This window comes from Panthera tigris, chromosome B3 (genome assembly GCF_018350195.1).
Source record: "Panthera tigris isolate Pti1 chromosome B3, P.tigris_Pti1_mat1.1, whole genome shotgun sequence".
Lineage (NCBI taxonomy): Eukaryota > Metazoa > Chordata > Mammalia > Carnivora > Felidae > Panthera > Panthera tigris.
Window position 1 is genome coordinate 3,524,787 of NC_056665.1, and position 21,153 is coordinate 3,545,939.

The window sequence follows — 21,153 nt, forward strand, 5'->3', positions numbered from 1 at the left end:
GCCCCAAGACGTGCCTTGTCTTAAGGCAACAGGACTGAGCTGTGGCATCTACGTGCAGTCAGGCTTTGCCTCCCCTAGAGTTGGGGGGTGCTGTAACCCCCCAGGCAGCTCCCATAAACCAGACAGCTCTCCAGAGAAGCCGTCAGGTGTGAGCCCTTGGCAGCCACATTCTCTTCAACTGAGGGATGGGCGCACCTGCCCTGCGGTTCTGGAGGTCTGAGCCAGTCAGGATCTCTCTGTCAGGTGGGTGATGTCGGACAGACTTTTTCTAGAAAGTTTCAAATCTTTAGGGGTGTGATAAGGAGGGCTAGCGTGCCCCAAAGTGTTACAGAGGAACAGTGCTGGGGCCCTTCCCAGGGCCGGCAAACCAGGTTTCTCCGTGCCCCAAACTAAGGCCGGTTCCCATGTGGCCTCCAGGGCTAGGAAGGTGCTGACCTGACCCGGTTTTGTGGGCATCTCATACTCTGATAATCTGCACCCACACACATACATGTATGTCCAGATAGACTCCACTGTGGAACGGGAGCAAACCGCAGGTTCCCAGGCAAGAATGGATTTGCTAGTGCCTTTGAACCACTTCACTCCACCCTTGACAACCCTTATCTTCTCCTTAGAGGCACAGGCCGAGTGGGGAACATGGAGCTATCATCAGGAAATCCACTACTGTGGCCCAGAATCGGCCACAAACTGGGGGGCTCTAGGCAAATCGCTTCACCTCTCTGAGCACCAGCTTTCTCCATTATATTGTGGACAACAGGTCCTTCCACTGTCATCTCCAGGATTGTCTTCATACTCTGCTTGTATAATAGAGCAACACCTTCCCCATCTAGAACTCAGCTGTAGCAGTCTCCGTGGGTCTAACCACAGCCAGAACAGAAAAGGCCTCTGAACATCCACCTGACGTCAGATTTAAGCATATCGCATACGAGCAAACACTTAGGTCTCGCTCGACTATTGACTTTCTCTGCACATAGTTCTAATGCGTGTGTTCATCTGGTTTTTAAGAGTAACTTAGGGCTATAAATTTGAAAGGAAAAGAAAGCCTGCTAAGAAAAGAGATACGGACAAAGTCACTACAGAAGAACTGTAAAAGGCACAAAAGAAGTGAAAAAGACACCATAGTCAGGGACCGTGTTGTTCCCCCTCAGAAGGCTCGAGAAAATCACTATGTCGTGGCACCGTCCTGTGTTCACGAATCCAGATTATTTATAAATGCATTTGTTCATTAGCTTCTGTTTACGGATGTACGGAAGTACATGTAACGTTTTAGAAAGACATTCACTCACAAAAGGGTTCAATTTATGAAAAAGAAAACAAAACCAAGCAATATATATTCCTTTACCTCTTTGCTCTCAGCCTTCTGAAAAATTCACATTTAGAACATCACCTCTGGCAACTCTTGGAGACCAACGTCTTATTCCAGCATTGAGCAATTTGCACCAAAAACAACAACAACAACAAACAAAACAGAGTGCAAAGAACTCTGTACACACTATTGTTTAACATTGTGATAACAGTTTTCTTCCAAGTCCTCAAGATCTTTATTTCCTGGTGCCACATCCCCTGTCACTTACCTGGCCCACAAGATGAGACCTGCCTGGTTAGTCGGCTTCCTACGTGCCCCTTGCTGTGCTGGCCTGACAATATTTGGGTTGGAAATGCCTCCGAGAAATACTTGAAAGTCTCTTTTCACATATAAGTTCAACAACAACAACAAAAAGCATTGTTTTGCAAAACATACTTACCTTTGGGATGGTGTTGATAGCCAATTAGGCATTTTTCTCCCTTCTTTACCAAGACTCAGGCCAAAATGTTCTATGGATGAGGGTGAAGAACCAGTTTCCTTCAGATCCCGCCATCCACTATGGGTCAGCTTCAAACCTAAGGAAAACTTCAGTGCAACGCAGTGAAATGCAGTGTATATTAGCTGACGACCTACTTCGTGTCAGGCATGCGCTAGGTCCTGAGAACACGATAGCGTGATAAGACATTGCCTCTTCCCCGAAGAAGCAAATGAGATACGGTGGGATACGTGTTCCCAGAGGTGTCAGAACAGGGAGCTATAGAAGAATTGGGTAGGATGGCAATTAATTCAGTCATGGGGGTGTTAGAGATTTCTTAGGAGAGGTGATATTTCAGCTGAGAACTGAAGTTTAAATGCAGGCACAGTATCTTCTGGTTTGAAATAAAAACAGGGGGGCCTGGGTGGTCCAGTTGGTTAAGCGTCCGACTCTCGATTTCAGCTCAGGTCATGATCTCACAGTTTAGGAGATAGAGCCCCATGTCAGGCTCTGTGCTGGTGGTGCGGAGCCTGCTTGGGATTCTCTCTCTCACTCTCTCTGTCTTAAAATAAATAAACTTTAAAAAATTAAGATAAAATGAAATAAAAAAGCTACTCTCCTTCTGTGCTTCTCCTCCAATGAGAAACAATCTACTATTCCAAATAGACATTTTTAAACCATATAAATGGCTGGAGTGAGGGGTGGAGATATAGGAAAAAATGACTCAATGCATCACATGCTCTAGGACAAACCCTATGTGACCACTCCCATCATGGTCACACATGTGATATGCCTGCACCTTCAGACTAGGAATCGTGGGAACGTTGTAGAGTATCTAGGCACATTCTAGTGGGGCCCCCAATGATCCTTGTTCCTGGTATGCACACCATTGTGTAATCCCCTCCCTGCGAGTGTGGACAGGACCTGTGACTTCTAGCAATAGAATAGGACAAAGGACTCTCTTCCTCGGTGCTGCCTGCGGAGGTGACAGCCATCTCCTGCTAGGCATCGTGGCCACCCCCAGACCTCCGACAAAGCCCAGGATCGTTAAAAAGAAGTTCATCCAGCACCAGCCAGACACCGTATCAAAATTAGGCACAACCAGTGGGAACCCCGAGGCATTGACAACGGGGTGCGCGGAAGGGCCCGGTCTTGCTGCCCGACAGTGGATACAGAAGCGACAAGGATACAAAGCACGTGCTGCCTGGTGGCTTCCAGAAGTTCCTGGTCCACAATATCAAGGAGTCTGCAGAGCTGCTGATGGGCGACAAATCGTACTGCGCCTCAGAGATTGCTCACGTCCCCTCCAAGAACCACAAAGCCATTGTGGAAAGAGGAGCCCCGCCAGCCATCAGAGTCCCCAGTCCCAATGCCAGGCTGTGCAGCAAAGAAAATGAACAGGCAGTCTATGTGCATGTTGTATTTGTGTTAATAGAACCATAAAATTAGACAAAAAAGAATTTGACAAAGTCATTGGGACAGCACTTCTTTGAGTAAGTGATGTAACACTGTCACTTCCCTCCTGCCAGGAGACTCTCCCTTGTCTGATGACGTGAGCCAATAACAGAGACACTCGTGTGGTCAAGGAGCTAAGGATCCTTAGCTTAAGGGTCCTTGTTCATCTCTTATCTCTTTCCCAGTATGTTCTCAGTGGTATCAGGTGTGAAAGGGGCTGGACAACACATCAGATCCAGCATAACTTCTTTATATCATAGAGGAAGATGTGAAAAATCTGTATAAATAAACATTTCCATTTGGTTTGAAAATCAAATTTAAAAGGACAGAATTTATCTCTCACTTCAAGGATGCCAGCTAAAAGCCAGCTTCTAGAGTACTGTTCCAGCTTTCATAATCCTGAGAAAGAGGTTCTAGCCTGGCATTCCCATGCATTCCTCCCCAAAATAGTTCTGGGCAGGAATTATTCATGAGAAGGTTTGGGTGTGAAGTAAGAATTCCAGACAAAAAGGAAAACGTGCAAAGACCCAAAGATGAACGTTCCAATTCAACAGCCACGTGCTTTGTAAAGGTTTGGCGTGGCGGACGGAAGGCTGCCAGTTGGCCGAATCCCTTCTCCTATGCCTCCTTCTCGGAGGCTACGATTCCCAGCCTTCTTGCAGAGCCACGTGACTCGCTCTGGCCGGTGAAATAAGAGTGGAGTTGTGGCCTATCTCTTCCTGGTCGAGGCGGTGGAAAGCTGCTGTGGCTTTGTCCGCAGGAGAAGTTGGGCAGTGAACATAGATGCTGTGTGTTGTTACGGCAGCACCACAAATGAAAAGATCCCGGGTGGCTGGTCCACGAAGGACGGCTGGCTTGGAGAGTCAACCGACCTACGCTCGATCTCACACGGACAAGAAAGTACCTTTTTCTGTTGAACCTCTGACACCTTTTACTTATTTGTTACATCAGCATTCACCAGCCTATGCAGACTAATGCATTTGGGGCCCAGAGTGAAAATCGAGGATTGGCCCAAGTTAAATAGACAGACGAGTAGGCAGGGGTCGAGTTTGTGAAGGGCACATAGGCCATGCTGTGGGGTTTTGGAACGTACCCTAAGCACAGGGGCTTGTTTAGTATAACATCTGCAACAGAAATGGCACGAGAAGATTGGATCTTAGTAGTGATGGCTCTGGCTGTTATGTTCAATGATCCAAGCAAGAGCTCACGTTGGCATAACCTGGCACAAGTGGTCGTGGAGACAGAAGGAAACAGGTGTATTTGAGAGCTGTTAGAGCTGATAAGGCTTGGCGAATGACTTCAAAGGTAGGGTACCACGAGGGGACGAGTCAAGGCGAGCTCCCCGGTTTTTGACACTGGCCTTGGGTAGTGGCAGTTGTCATTCACTAACACAGAGAACGTAAGAGAAGGAGCATATTGGGTGGGAAGAGGCAGCACAGAGACAATGGCTTCACTTAGAAGAGTTTGAGCCGGAAATGCCTGTGGTCTAGAATCAGGACAACCTGGGCCGGAGACTCAGACTTGACACTTGTCAGCATATGGTTAACCCTTGAAGCCATGGAAGTTGATAGTGTGCGTGAAAACAGCTATCTGCCCATCCACCATCTGTCCATATGTCTGTTTATGGGGAAAGGAGTTTTTAAATATTCTCTAATGTGCATATAATATGTTATAATTCCCCTAAGCAGTGAAAATATCAAGTTTTGCATCTTTTTCACACCCCCACACACACAACAAAACCAAGAAGCAATTATCTTGAGCCAGTTTTGACTTCTGCCTTTATCTTCATCATTCGCTCATATGGTTCAGAGGCTCAGGCCTGAAGGATGTTCTCTCAACTCCGTTCTCTTGCTTTTCCATTGAAAACATCAGCCTGAAAGACACCCAGGAGCCCCCGAATCCACCAAGGCAAGTATGACATTCAACCCTAACCTGGGTCCCTGGTTTACCATCAAAGCAAGAGTGGGACTTACTCGGCATTCCCCAAATGCCATTTCATTCAATATGTGCTGGAACAGTGTATTTTTATTGTCGTTTTTGAAAACCAAGAAAGAAACCAAAAGACTGCATGAAACAAATATTCCTAAATTCATGTGTGTAGTCGGGAAAATTGAGAACACAATGCCCCGTGTTCTGCAAAGTATGAAGAAAGAAAATGGAAATGAAAATTTAAAATAAAAAACTGATATTGACATGAAATTTCAGGTCAGGCAGAGACTTCTGATCCAAGAAGATGATTTGAGCTCAAATTTTTTCCTCAAACCATGCATTCCCCCAATGAAGTCACTAAATGGATAGGATAAAAAAATTCTCCATTAGTGCTGGAAACCGGGGAAGGAAATCATCCCCACCGCTGAGGCACAGAGGGTTGATGAGACACAGGAGTAGCCGTAACTCTGCCAACGATGGCCCTCGTGATGCGGGAAGAGAGCCGTGCGCCATGAATGTCTTCCCTTGACTCTGCCAGGAAGGTAAGGAGACTGTTCTTGACAAGTACAGAAGAAAAAGCAAATGATACAGGTCGGCAATATTGCTTTCCCCGCTCTGCCTTCAAGGATGGAGTGATTCTTCCCCTGCTCGATCAGCTGTGAGACTGCTCTTGGGCTTGGAAAAAAGCCGAAGGATTTCTACTAATAAATTATGTGGACCGACCCAGAGAAGAAAGGATCCAGGAGGAGAGACAAGGAGAGCAGTGGGCAGAGGTTGAGAGATCAGAAGAAAATGAGAGGAAAGGTTGATGTGGCGACTGGGTCTTTGGGAGAGACAGAACAGCTTTAAGAACGCTAGATGCACGTTGTGTAACATGCTTCTGGATGTGAAATCCTGCTGATAGGGAGCCTTAGGCACGAGCACATGATCCGGTTTTCTTTGCAACGGTCGATTGGAAGCGGATTGGTGTCAACCCAGCGCCAGGAGGCAGGCTAGCGATGCTCTCTGCTGGCCTTCTCCGTGGGTGTCTTGTGGGAGATTCAACATCAACTGATTCTTCACCGTGTCTGGCCTGCGACATGACAAGGACAGTCTCTGTGTGTGTGTGTGTGTGTGTGTGTGTGTGTGTGTGTGTGTGATGGGGGGCTCTCCCCTGTGTGGTACCTTCCTAGCTGCTTCCTGCCAGCCTCCTCCTCTGCCTTCCTCTTGGCTATGTAAACCAGAGACCATGGTTTTAAAGAAATATTCGGTTCAAGGTGACCAAGATGGCTCATCTTCCCAGCGCCAACCCCCTCCATCTTTGACCCCTCACGAGTCACTGGGCCTCGGAGAAGGGTCATTTCCTAAGTCGGAGAGACTCCAGGAGATCCAGGAGGCGGAGTCCGTGACGGCCAAGAGCAAGGCAGCCTCGCGTCCTCGTATAATTTCATCTCTCACGGCTCCTGTGGCTTCGTGCCGACAATTATAAGCGCATCCATATAGACTGAATGAATACATGTAGACTGAAGTAGGACAGGACGGTAGGATAAGCATCAGCCAGCCTAAAGCCAGAAATAAGAGCTATGGCAAGGGCGCGCGTTCAAAGGAACCGGGGAGCAGCCCCCGTCTCTCGGCCCAAAGCTTGAGCAATTAAGAGGAACGCACGGGAAGACCACAGCGTCTCCGTGGTGACTGGGCATCTGTCCGCTCTCTGCTGATGCACTGCTCCCAAGAAGAGGAAGGGAGGGGCTTAGCGACCCCTGCCCAGGCCCTCGGTCCCCTTTTCCAAAGTCACCGGCTGATTCCGTCGCCCTCTGGGCCCAGGACTTAGGAACGAGAGGGTGCAGACAGGGCAGCGTAGCAAAGTAGCAAAGCCGCCTGTATGTGGCACAAATGCCGAAGTAGAGAAGAAGGATCCGCCACCAGCCCCAACCCCAGCACTCCCGGGGGGGGGGGGTTCTCCTTTCCGTCTCTCTGGCTTAGTCAGAGAAAGCCCCTTCCTGTCTTCAGGAGGCCATTGCTGCAGTGTTGTCACGGGCAGCACACAGTTTCTTCTGGAAGACTCTCGGGAATTTGAATGATACTACACCTGAATGAACTCCAAGGCCTCTACATTAGCTTCCCCGGAGCGGCCATACCCAATGACCGCAAGTGAGTGGCTCAAAACAACACAAAGGTGGCTTCTCACTGTCCCGGAGGGCACGCGTCGGAAACCAAGGTGTTGGCAATTCTGCGCTACGTCCGATGGCCCTAGGGGAGAATCCGTCCTTGCCTCTTCCAGCTTCTGGTGGCGTCAGGTCTTCCTCGGCTTGCCGTTGTGCCCCCCACATCTCTGCCTCTGTCTCCACGTGATCTTCACGTGACCTTCTCCCTGCATCTGTCTCGTAGGGACACCAATCATTAGACTTAAGGCCCGCCCCAAACCCTGGACTTTAAAAGACCCTTCCTTGCACGTAAAAGACCCTATTTCCAAGTTAAAGTCACATTCTCAGGCTCCGGGCGGTTAGGACTAGGACATACCTTTTGGTGACCATTATTCTGCCCACTGTCACCACCAAGGCTTAATCTCTATATTCTGTATTCTCTGTCCCACCTGAAATTGCGTCTGAACACGTTGCCTGACATGGTGTGAGGGACACGGGCTGATGTGGGAAACACCGCGTGTGGCCATGGCTGGGCACCGGCTTTGACCTCACCTAATATTGGGTGTACTTCTGACCTCTCAAAACCCCCTGTATTACATTGTTGGCCTAACCAAACATATCGGAGAGAGGAGAAGCCTGGGTTATTTGCCTCTTGTTCCTCATACTACAGGAAAAGTCCTTTCTGCTATCGATGGGCGGGCACCTAGGGGTCAGTACTTGAGTTAAGGAGCAGAACACCTGTATCTGCCCATGCTACAGATAGGTGAGTTTCACAAGGGCAGGTCAGTGGCAACCACTTTGATGAACTCTTTTCCTTAGATCCTCCCTACATTGATTTCCTTGAAACAACCACAGAATCCCAGAAGCAAGAGAGTATCGTGGGTCCATCACGTGAGTGCTTGTGCTGCAGGCCGTAACTCACCTGGTTAGCAGTGCTAGACTGTGAGGGATCTGTGCTAGACTGAAAGGGATCTAGAGCATAGATATATGGAGTGAAATTCAAAATTTAACGGGAACGTTGGGTTTTCAGGAAATGTGGCTGGTAAAACACAGAAGGGACAAGGTCAGGAGTAGCTGCCCAGCTCAGACCCTACAAATCAGCCCAGGAGAGGCAGAGCTGGCTGCCTGCACGTCTGCATTTTGAGAGGGAGGAGGGGTATTGGCCATGGTTGTCATCGTTGATGCTGACCATGTATTCAGGGGAGCGACACAGCTTCTGTGAGGGTGACTTGGTAACATTTTCAGATCCACCAGCAGTCACCAGCAGCTCATGTGTTCAGCATCAGGACCCAGGCATAATATATTCATTTCCTCATGGGAATTTGCTAATCAAAGACTTTTTTTTTAAGTTTATTTATTTTCAGAGAGTGGGGGGAAGGGGCAGAGAGAGATTGAGAATCCCAAGCAGGCCCCACACCTTCAGCATGGAGCCCAACACGGGGCTTGAACTCACAAACCATGAGATCAGGTTTGCTACAAATTAGGTGGTAAGAGTCTTAGTCCTGGGCCTCACTTTGCTAATGTCTCTGGGAATGGGGCTAGCCTGGCAACTGGGGGGTATCTTATGTAGTATGCTATAATTCCAAGCCTCTTTGGTACCACCCAAGGACCAGTCCCTGATAATGACCAATGATTTGAGCATCTTTTCATGTGTTTATTGGGCATTTGTATAGCTTGTTTTGTGAAGTGTGTCTTCAAATATTTGGGCTTCTTATTTATTATTGAATTTTCAGAATTCTTCACATATTCTGTGCATACGTCTATAGTCGAGACATATGAATTGTGATTTTTTTCTTCCAGATACATTCTGTGAATCCTTTCACCTATGGTTTGTCTTTTTATTATTTTTTTATGCTATCCTTAGATGAGCAGAAATGTTTAATTTTAATGAAGTCTAAGTTATCAATTTTGTCTTTTGGGGCTAGTGCTTTTTGTGTCCTAAGAAATTATGCCTACCTCAAGGTTATGTTATGAAGACCTTTTCCTATGTGTTCTTGTAAAAGCTTCAAGGTCTTAGCTTTTATGGTTAGGTCTATGACCCATTTAAAACTAATTTTAATGTACGGTGTGAGGTAAGGATCAAAGTTTCTTTTACTTTGTTGAAAAGAGATTTCCTTTCCCCACTGCATTATCTCAACACCTTTGTTGAGAATACATTGACCATATATTTACAAGAGCCTATTTCTAGACGTTTTGTTCTGTTCCATTGACCTTCTTCCCCAAACTTGTGCTAATTCCATACTGTTTTGCTAACTGCATTTCCATATAATTCTAGAATCTAGAAGCTAGTTAATTTAAACAAAAAGCCTGTTGGGGTTTTGATTCGAATCGCATTGAATTTATAGATCACTTTGGGGAGAACATTCTCACAATACTGAGCATCTCTCTCCATTTATTAGGTCTTCGATTTTTATATGCAAAGCTATGTAGTTCTCAGGGCCAAGGTCTTGCTTAGCTTTCTCTCAGATATTTTCTAAGTATTTTGTACTTTCTGCTGCTATTACAAATGACACTGCCTTTCACTATTATATGATTAATTTGATATTTAATAATTGTCTCCAGTATATAGAAACATAATTGGTTTTTGTATATGATCTCAGGATCTTGACAAATTTACAGTATATATATATATATATATATACATATATATATGTATATATATATATATAACATTAGTATATATACTAGTATATACATTAGTATATATATTCTAGATTTTTTTAATAGCTTCTTTAATAATTGTCTACATATTCAATCTTGTTTTCTGCAAATAAAGACAGTTGTGTTTCTTCCTTTTCAATCTTTAGGCCACTTTTTTGTTTTCCTTGCCTTATTGCACGGATATACACTCATTTTTAAAGAAGTTATAAAGGGTATTTCTTCCACATGTCTCCCTTTTCCCTTTCGTATAGGTGTGTCTGGGCCTCAACTTGAGTTTTCTTTGAGGTCTGCTCCCATCTCCATTCCCCAGAGTTAGAGGGCAATACCTGTTCCCCATTCTCCCAGTTTCTATGAGGAGGGATTTTCTCCAAGAAGCCCTAGCTAGTTGAGGAAGTGGACTGAGTTCGGGTTAGCAACTGGGCACGAGTATCATAGCCCCCCCGTCTCCCTGGAAGCTGGCCTGCAGGCAGGGAACGTGCATTCTTTTTTTTTTTTTTTTAATGTTTATTTATTTTTGAGAGAGAGAGAGAGAGAGAGACAGACAGACACAGCATGAGCAGGGGAGGGGCAGAGAGAGAGGAAGACACAGAATCCGAAGCAGGCTCCAGGCTCCGAGCTGTCAGCACAGAGCCCGACGCAGGGCTCGAACCCACGGACCGCGAGATCACGACCTGAGCTGAAGTCCGATGCTGAACTCACTGAGCGGCCTGGGCGCCCGGGAACGTGCATTCTTGATTGCTGCCAGCTCTGCAGTAAGCTCGGTGTTAAAGGCTCTGTCGCCGTAAGAGGAGGTAAGGACAGTCCACCTCCCCCCAGACCAGGTGTGTCTGACTCCTTCGGGGCTCAGCAGATGCTTTACTCTCATCCTCAGCTACATCTTCTGGCACGGCCTTTACGATGCAAATTACATATTGGTTCTCCTCTGCTTTCCCCCTTGACTAACGCCCCAGCTTCTGTAGATCTCAGAAGGGGAAGAGGGGAGCCATTTACTGGAGCCTCACAAGAGCCCCCCAGTCTACAGCTCTCAGGTAGCTGCCGTTCCTATTTCCCAAACAAGAGGCCAAAGAGGCATTGAGAATGGCTCTGGACTTCTCCTTCTGTGGGATACATTTCAAATATGGCAGCTGGAAAAGAAAAGTTGGTGGGGTACAAAAAGCTCCTTTGTGAGTGTATGTGGGAAAATGCGCGGTCGGAGAGGCGGTGTGGGCAGGGGTGAGGAGCACGGGAGAGGCAAGGAGACTCCCTAGGTTAGGAGCCCAGCTGTGGCATTTCATAAAGACTGTGTGACTATGGACAGATTACCTAGCCTTGCCACATCTCAGTTCTTTTATCTGCAAAACGGACTGTTATGAAAATTAAGTGACTTCATTCATTTAAATGCTTAGAGTAGCACCTGGCCCATAGTAAGCACTCAATAAAAGCCGTTACATTATATTACAGACACTATAGATACAACTGTTTTAGAGAAGGTGTGGGGGAGAGGGACTGGTAGGAAAAGGAAGGAGGAAAAGTATCCTGGATGTTGGGAATTTTCTGATGTACCACGGACTCAGAAGACTGAGAAATCTGGTTTTGGTCACCTTAGACCAACTGGCCTCTGCAAAAGGCTTGGGTGAGCACTTCAGTGAGTCGTGGGGTTCAGTGAATAATCGGAGTTCAAACTCTGCCTCTCACACCACTATCGTTTGATCCTGGGCAAGCCATCCAATGGGCCTCCTTCTCTGCAGGAGAAAGGCTACCTGCCCCCTCCCCCAGGACAGCTGTGGCCGCCCCTGGATCAAAGTACGTGACGAGTGCATACCCTGGGTGAGGCCAGGGGCTGGTTCTCTGAAACTATGCAATCTTGTTACTGGCACTCAACCCAACTCCCCACTCTGCTCCTTCCAGAGCATTCCAACGGGACCTGCTTGAAAAACCTACCCGATAGTTGGCAGCCGCGGAAGCTTGTGTTAGGTTCTATTATAAATAAACTTGACAGTGCATGGAAAAGTCCCGTATCCCTGAACTGGAAGGAGGGTGTGCTGTGTTTGAATCAGGGGGACAGCGAAAGCCCCCTCTCAGACCTGCGGACTTAGTCTGGAAGAAGCCTGCACGCATCCACACTGCGCCCACCGCCCCCCCCCCCCCCCCCCCCCCCCCCCCGCTCAGCCACGGGGCACAGGGGCAGTTTACAGCTGGACCGCCACGCTTGAAAGCCAATTCAACATTAAGAATAACCACGGCCTTTTGCCAACATGGTGTGTCATATTTATTGGGCTATTCACAGGTCAGCTAAAACAGGAGGAAAGGAAAGACCAGATGACATCAGTAACGTCAGGAAACAAAATATTTAGCAGTTCTTAAGTTTCAAATTTTGCATTCCGTTGCAGCTGAGGAATATAGGCAATTCATTAACATAACTGCAATGGGTGTGGTTTATTCTTAGCAACGAGAAGCACGGACATTTATTCAACCGAAGACTTTTAGAACACTAAGCGAGAAAGGAAAGTATATTTTCGTGTAGCTAAGACAAGAAAATCATTTATACAAATTAAACTGGTACAAAACACGTTATAAAGAGAACACACATACAAAAGTCATTAAGTGGGTCAAAGAGCAAGGATGTCACAGAACGCCACACGGAGAGAACACTGGTGTGAATTCATTTCGGTTATGAAAGTGGGTCCAAAGTCTGAGTTACACATTTACTGAGGTAAAGGCACGATCACTTCCACATAATTAATGGGGAAGAATCCAGATTCCCCATGGAGCATTCCCTCATACCAGTTTTCATCTATCTGATTGGTTAATGTAATGATGTCTCCTTCTTTAAATCCTAGTTCTCCTTGGTTCTCTGGCTCAAAATCATAGAGACCACGACAGCAGGGCTGGTCCATGGGAACGTTAGAACCTGTCCACGTCATACGGAGACAAAAAGTACAGGTTAATGGGACACATGATCTGTGGAGAAGGGGGAAGGGGGAGAGCTGGAGGGGTCATGAACACCAGGTCATCTGCCTTCTTCCCCAAAAGGCTGGCTCAGCCCGGCCCACCGATGCTGCGCTCTTGGGGTCTGTCCCGGCTGCCCCTCACTAGATGACGCGCTCGCAGGCCTCCTGGGCCCACGGCTTCTCCCCTGGGTACCCCCATCCAGAGGAGTCAGGCCCGGCCTACCTTCCTGAAGCAGCTCCTTGGTTCTGCCTGGAGCCCGAGGGAGACACAGAACTACAAGGCCCAACCCCTGCCCTCAGGGAGCTTATGGTTTCTTTGTGAAGATCGGACAATACACGTGCAACATTTGAAGGACAAAGATGAGGTGGTGAGTCACTTATAGCTCAGAAGCTCAGAGAAGGAAGAAGCAGAAAAGGCCTGTGTGGTCGGGACATCTTCTCGGAGCTGGTGACCGGGACACGGAATGAGGCAGGATGTGAGGCTGGAGAGAACAGGTAGACTATTCACAGACCAGCCTGACATGCTGGGCTGATTATAGGAAGTTCTCGGAATAACGGTTTTCAAATAGTTATTTTTTAATTTCTAAACTAAAACATGGCAATGGTAAGAAAGGAAGAAGAAAAGGAAGGAGGGAGGGAGGGAGGGAGGGAGGGAGAAGAATATGCAAAATCGAGGAAAGTCAGCTGTAACCCACTAACCCAGAGATAACCAATGTGAGATTTAACGTTTTGGTGGAGAAGCTTCCAGATGTGTTTATGAATATATTTGCATATGTATTTACATAAATATGTTCATGAAAGAACATTCCTATACATATTATTGTGACTTTTTCTCCAGATTACTTTTAATTGCTGAGCAGTTGTCAACTATATCAGTATGACATGATTTTTTTTTAATGTTTATTTATTTTTGAGAGAAAGAGAGAAAGACAGAGTGTGAGCTTGGGAGGGGCAGAGAGAGAGGGAGCCACAGAATCCTAAGCAGGCTCCAGGCTCTGAGCTGTCAGCACAGAGCCCGACGAGGGGCTCCAACCCACGAACCATGAGATGATGACCTGAGCCAAAGTTGGGATGCTCAACCAACTGAGCCACCCAGGTGTCCCGATTTTTTTTTTAAGTTTTTTTTTTTTTAATTTTTTTAGCATTTATTCATTTTTGAAAGGCAGAGAAACAGAGACTGAATGGGGGAGGGGGGGAGAGAGAAGGAGACACAGAATCTGAAGCAGGTTCCAGGCTCTGAGCTGTTAGCACAGAGCCCGACGCGGGGCTCAAACCCACGAACCAGGAGATCATGACCTGAGCCGAAGTTGGACGCTCAACCAACTGGCTTAACCAACCACCCAGGTGCCCCAATGACATGACTTCTTTAACTAACCTCCTATTGCTGGATAGTTAAGGTCCTTCCTTCCCTCCCTCCTTCCTTCCTTTTTCCCCCTTTCTTCAATTTATTTGTCTATTGTTTTTTGGTCTTAAAAGTTTTAGGAGCCCCCTTTTATACTATACTATACTATACTATACTATACTATACTATACTATACTAATTACTATACTTTGTCATTTTGCTGTGAGCATTATTCCCAGTGTATCATGCTTTCTTCAATCTGTTCTGGAATGTGTCCTGGGGGTGGGGCAGGGAAGGGGGTCTGTTTGGTTTTGGCATACATACAGGTCAAGTTCATCAACCTTTGCATCCCAGGTTCCTCCTCCATGTTCGAATGTACATATTCAACTAAATTAATCCCAGCAATGATTTAACTTTTTCACGTGAAAATGTTTACTCTTAACTCCATTGAATTTTGGCTAACAGAGGTGTTATTTACTTTTAACAATGCTCAAGGGTTATCTCAACACAATTTATTAAATGATCCTTTCTTCCTCTACTGACTTCAAATATTACTCTCACCTTTACCATATATTTAATTACCACGTGCACTTGGATGTATTTCAGGATTTTCTATTTTTTTCCCATTGATCGATTTAGGCACCTGCAACGACGCATCATTTTAAATGTTGTGGCTTTCAAGTAAACGTGAATTACTAATAAGGTAAATTCCTCATCACTTTCTAATCTTTCAAAATCTCCTATTCTCATGAAATCATTCAACCAGGCAAACTTAAGTATCAATGTATTGAGTGTTGTCCCCCCAATAAAAATCCCACTTTGGGGGCACCTGGCTGGCTCAGTCGGTACGGCATGTGGCTCTCGATCTCAGGGTCATGAGTTCAGGCCCCACGCTGGGCAGAGAGATTACTTTTTAAGAACTGCATTTTGATTGCAACTGGATCATATTTTTTTAAGTATTAAGACTAGTTTTAGGAGGTTTTTTAATGAGCGATGATCTGTGTTCCCTGAAAGAAACACTTACACGTGTGTTAAACTTCCATCCGACAGAGACACTGGGTTTGTTAACTAAGATTTTCGCATCTCTATTCAAAAGCGAAATTACTCTCATTTTACATTCTGGTCAGGTTTTGGTATCAGAACATGCCAGAAACTTGTTTTCTATTCTCCAAAATATTCAGTCTTGAATGTTTGAAAACATTTGCCCCCAATGATCTAGGCTAATGGGTTTCTGAACATAGAATGCTTTCTTGGATACTTTGTGACAGTAACATAAGAGTGTCCACAAAAGAGGTGTGTGGCCCCACTCCAGGGCACGGCAGCCTCTAATGGGACGCGTGGCCTCAGCCAGTCTCATGATTCCCTGTGGAGGAGCTGAGGCAAGGGGGTGAGCAGGAGCGGAGAGGTTGCCCCGGCCAGGGGAGGTGACACCTGACCAGAGGGTCAAGCTCACGGACCACTGGTGGACGCAGAGCAGATGTGACTGTCCCCGTGAAGAACGAGCTGGAAGGGAGCTGAGCCCCACCCCGGGAAAACCACGCACCCCACGTACATGGTGACCACCCCGTGGACAGAGACCACGGCCAGAAGAGAGCAGGCCATCCAGAAGGAGACCACGGAGGACTCCACACCATCGACAGCCGACTCCTCACGGCTTCCTTTTGTCACAGGAGCAGAGGGAGGTCTGCAAAGGCGGGAGGCAGTGTCCCAGGACAAGACCACACCGGATTCACAGTCTGTGTCCTTTCACAAGAGCTTAACCCCTGCACGTGACTGAAATATCTGCCTAGATCATCTCACTTCTGCCATCCTCTTTTATGCTTTCTGTTTTGATTTCCTTTTTTCCATAATCAGGAAACAGTTTTCTTTCTCTCACTTCCACTGAGAGTCGAGGCAAGTTCTGCCAGAGACTGTGTTCCTTCCTCACCGGATCGTTTATGTCCACATAAAGAGAATATAGATCTGGGTACTTCTGTGTCTGGCCAAACGAGAAGCCCCTCTGTCCCAGGCAGCAAATTCACCGTGCGCTGCCCGTTTCTCCGGCTGGTGGCGCGGCCCTCCTTCGGCAGGACCCCACTGCCTTCCTGTTACCGCGGCTCTCGATATGGCGGCACGGTAGGACGCCCACGGCCCCTCTGAACCCCAGGCCGATTAAGTCAGAAGCTCTTACAGTGGGGCCTGGACATCAGGGCTTCTTAAAATTTCTCAGGGGATTCCAATGTCCAGGGGAGGCTGCAAATCATCAGCCTAATGGCCCTCCCCCCTCCCTCTGCTTTTGTCAACCAGAGCTTGGGAGTGTCATGGCATTTCAGCCGGTGGGGAAAGGGAAAGTGGTCACGGTAGGGAACGGGATCCTCTTCTCCCCCTCCAGATAGGAAGCTCCTTCCCATGTGGTGACTTACATGTAGACCAGCCTTTTAGCATCTGGATGCACCTGCACTACGGTCTCTAGAATGTACTTGATGTTTCTAGCTTTCTGATGGCTCCTTCCACGACAGACCTCCATGCCACCCCAACTTTTGTCATAATGATGGCGGTGGGAGGATTTCAATGTGGAGGCCCGGCTCATCGTCTTGAATTTGAACAGGATAACATGCAATTACTTCAAAGCACTGGGAAATGGAGTGTTTTGCCTGCAGAACTTTTCATTCTCCTCTGGAAACGCAAAGCCTGGCTGGTGAGCTGGGGCACCGAAAATCTATGGCAACTTGGGCCGTTGAGTCACAGTCGACTTTATTAATGGATACGTGCTTTAACGTGGTCTATGAAGGTGATTACCATCCTTTTAGCATTTCCAGCACTCTACCAGTGCAATAAAGAGGGAGCCGGAGGCAGCTGCCAAACCACACGGTGGGCTCGGGAAGCACTTCCTTGAACGCGAAACGTCAGCGCTAGAAAGGTATTTTGGTGGTCCTCCCATGGACCCTTCTCTTTTTGAAGGAGAGACAGTGATGCCTCTAAGAGGTGACAACAGCCTGGCCCCGGGGCTAATGGCAGCGCCAGGGCCAGACGCCAGGGCTCCAGACCCCAGCCTGTGACCTACCCGACTGACGTCACCTCCGACGTGATCTAGGACGCTACTCAGGGTTGCCAAGCCATTTTGTGAGCTACCACCCTGAGCACGGGTCTAAGTGTATTTTTTCCTCCCGTTTACTCTGCAAGCTACCTGCAATGACTAAAATAAATGCTAAACTGCAGGCACGCACTTACCCCGACCACCAGCTGCATGTGTATACGTGTGCACTCCCAGCGCACACACCGAACACATCGGGGGAAAGACACATTACTCACTTCTCACCTCATTTATTCTAGGCAAGGGACCGTTGCCACGCTGCCCACTTAGATTTTCTAAGAGCTGGAGAGCGACCGGCACTCCTATCACACTCCATTAGCAGATGAGCCCCAAACAGGGCGTCTCTGCTGAGACCACTGAGTGGAGAGACCCCTGGACACCAGTTCCCTGACTCAGGTGAGGCCTGAACACCTGGCTCTCTCCGGCCAGCTCCACGCCGCCCCCCGCCCCGAACACACTTCCGGCAGTGCGGGCACCAGGTAAATCCACACCTTCCGGCTAGAGCTGGGCTGGCCGTCCTGATTGACACAAGCAGCAGACGATATTCTGGAGCATCATCCCACGCACTTGTCACGCTGGCTCGCGTCTGCGGTCTGGGGCCCTTAATCCAAGGGGCGGTGGCCTCCCTAACTTGATGGAAAGGGGAGAGCCCGCACGTGGACAGTGCGGTCAATGTGGCAAGTTCTAAGTTGCAAAATAATGCCACTTCAGCTATGAAACAGCGGGAAACGGCTTTCATGCCGGCGCCAGGTAGGCTTTTCTGAGATTTAAGAGGCAGAGAGAGAGACACAGACAGCCAGATAGGCTGACTCCTGGGGTCCAAGGAACCAGGATGTGAAGAACTCAGAGCAAGGAGATCCTATCACAAGCCGCAAAGAGGGAAGGGCTGTTCCCTGCCACCCAGAGGAGATACACAAGCTCTTTCTAGAGGCCGGAGAGAGAAGAGGCTGGGCAAGAAGGCTTAAAAGCTCCCCAGATTCCATGCAGGGCAGGGGGTGGTGGTCTCGGGCCCCACTTCCCACTGGAATTCTGGGAGAAGCCAGGCCCCCCCCGAAGTGCTCTAGCCCCACAGGTGGTGGGGGGCCAAACAGTAGTAACGGTGGGGTGGTGTAATTAAGCCACCCCTGGCTCCCTGTGACCCGTGAACAAATCTCAAGTCCCCCCGGAAGCAAGGAGGTGCTGGGGGGGCAGCTGGACCGGGCGCGGCCTGGGGGTGGGCACACAGGATGCAGAGACCCCACAAGGCAGAGCTGGAGGCTTGGACCACAGAGCCAGGCCCGGGCCTGTAGTGATAAGTCATCTCAACAGTGCGAGCAGGTCAGGCCCAGACAAGCTCCTCGCCGGCCACCACGATGTCCAGTGACCTTCCCCTGGCATCTGGGCCACATCTTGGGGTCGAGACGTGGGGAGAAGAGGGCCGGTGAGGAAAACCAAGAGCCCTGACAGGGACTTAAAGTGAATTTAAGTCCTAAATTGACCAAGTAATAAGTGGATAGTCTACTTTCTATTGAAAGAGACCGAGTTACCTTGAAATGGCAAGATTATGTTTTTTTCCACCATTAGAAGAGATGGAAAAAAGATTAATTTTTTTTTTTTTTTTTTTTTTTTTTTGGCCAACAGTAGAAATGGAAAAAAGATTAACTTGTTTCCGCCACTGGTCTAAATGGAGGCAAGTTCAGTTCACTTAAAGAGAAATAAAAGTTTCTGCCCACCTAAGTGATAATGTATGAATTTTCCCTCTCCACAAAAGAGGAGTCACAATCACCAGGGCTGGAGCCCAAAGGTCCAGGCAGAACAGACCACGTCTCCTCAGTGGGGTCTCCCAAACGGGACCAGCCACAAACGTCCGCAAGGTGCCCGAATGCCCAACTTCCCAGTCAGAAGCCGGCACCTTTGCTGAAACCTTCGCGTGAGAAAAGATGGGTCGTACCCAGCGTCCCATCCTCGGGGACGACGTGTGCCTTTTGTCCCCTGGAGTCCGGCAACTGGTGCTCCTCGACCACGCCCACCTGCCGGCTGTCCCACACGCAGCAGTGGCCCCGGACCCTCGGGGAGCTGCTGTCGCGTACCTCGCCGGCCGATGTGCACGCGTGTGCTGCACAGCAGGCAGCTGACCCCCCAGCCCCCCACCGTCCAGCCTTCCCCCCACCCCCGCCCTGGCCCAGTGGCCTGTGTTTATTTTCTCTTACTCCTGAGACCTGGCTTAACGTAACATGAGAGCAGAGGTGGGAAAAACACAGTCTTCCTTGTTAAAGCCCTGAAACAAAGATTATTTTAACAGAGAAAAGGGAGTATCCCTGTTAAATATTTATTATTCCTGTCCTGATCCACACCATTAGGAGAAAAAGAAACAAAGGAGGCTGGAACACAAGAGCTTCAAGGTGGCTGGTCAGTAAGTACCCTAATGGCAGCACACGACAGGTAGGGAGCTCCCGTTCTCCCTAAAATAAGTTTCCCTCCCTCTAGGCAATAATTTGGCCTAGTTCCTAACAATATTGGGTCCCCCCTTATTATTTTAACAACGGTGAAATTCCAGGGAGTGCCCTTCCCCCAGCCAGCCCTTCGTGCCCCCAAGTCCCTGCCGCAGAGGGCGACTCACACAGAGGTGCCCAGCACATCTCACTCCAGTGGTGGTTCCCTGGTCCTCAGCCCCAGTCGGCGACAGGGGTGACACGGGTTTACCCCGGGCCGGGGCAATATCCCGGGTGCCTCGCTGGTACCAGTGGGCCTACTTTGGTTCCATCACTTTCCCCAGTGGGATGGATGGAGAAACCAAGGCGTACAGAGGTTCAACACGGAGCGCCTCCATCTGGGTCCAGAGTCCACCCTCGATCCGAAAGTCATTAGCTGGCGGGTCCATCCCCACCTAATTGCCGAGCCAACCCCAAGCTGGGGTGCGGGGAGGGCGGGGTCCATCCGTTGGGCTGGGTGAGCCCACGTGTCCTCGGCCTGGCGCGCCCGGGGGAGCTCCGAGGCCCCGGGATGCCCTCTGGGGAGCGGTCTCCCCTAAGCCCCTCCCTGGTCCTCCAAGGCCCACCCAGGTCCCACCTCGCCCTGCCAGTCATGCTCAAAGGACGTCCTTTGGGTACTTACTCTCTGGCCTGCTTGCCTCTGCCTGAGCCTCTGCTTCTAAGTGAGCAGCTCAGGCTTCAGTTAAAAAACAACACAAACACTGGCATCCACCGCAGGTGGCAGATTAGCCACCAGAGTGGACGTGGCGTCAGATGTCCCTGGCATCTGCAGCCGGGCCTGCTCACGTGCCAGGATCTGCCGGCCTGTCCTCAAGGACCGTGTCTCTGCCCCTGCCGCTGACGGCGGTGGAGGGGGACGGGGAGCGAGCGGTCAGCGGGGCGGGGGGCATCCTTCTCTCCGCGGCACGAAAACATCGCCATCTCGGGCCGCATTTAAACTTGGGTTGTTTTCAGACCCTCAGAGGCCCCCACTGCTCTCTCCTCTGCTGGCCCCGACTCTGGGGATCCCGTTACCCGGAACCCCCTCCCCGCAGAGCACCCCAACTAACTGCAAGGCAAGCTACGACCCCACCCCCCAACTCCTATAGTTCGGAGGGGAGAGGGGAGGGAGAGAGAAGTGATTCGCACACCTGATGCCGACGTGAGCGCCTATTGGCGAATGACCGATCTACCAGAAGCTACTGACCTGAGGAGGGTTCTTTGTCTTTTAGTAAATGCCCCAGACTTCTGTGCCTTTTGAGTGTTTTGTTCCTGCTTTTTTTTTTAGTCTTTCTCTTGCCTCCCTTGTGGTCGGGCCGCGACCCGTCACTGTCCTGCCGTGAGTGGGCCTTCCCGAAGCTGTCCCTTGGCCTCTCTAATCTGCTGCTTCCAGTCTGCTGTAGGCTAGG

At 48.9% G+C, this 21,153-nt stretch overlaps 1 protein-coding gene across 8 annotated transcripts in view; it reads right to left on the reverse strand.

Annotated features, from left to right (window-relative positions):
• Window positions 1–12,173: 12,173 nt before the first annotated feature.
• Window positions 12,174–21,153, reverse strand: part of SH3GL3 (SH3 domain containing GRB2 like 3, endophilin A3) — a 130,609-nt gene continuing 121,629 nt past the window's right edge. For all 8 annotated transcript variants that reach the window (XM_042987933.1, XM_042987931.1, XM_042987930.1 and 5 more), the window contains one exon: window positions 12,174–12,839. In XM_042987933.1, the coding sequence (XP_042843867.1) occupies window positions 12,634–12,839 (206 nt within the window). In that variant the 3' untranslated portion in view covers window positions 12,174–12,633. The remainder of the gene's footprint in view (window positions 12,840–21,153) is intronic.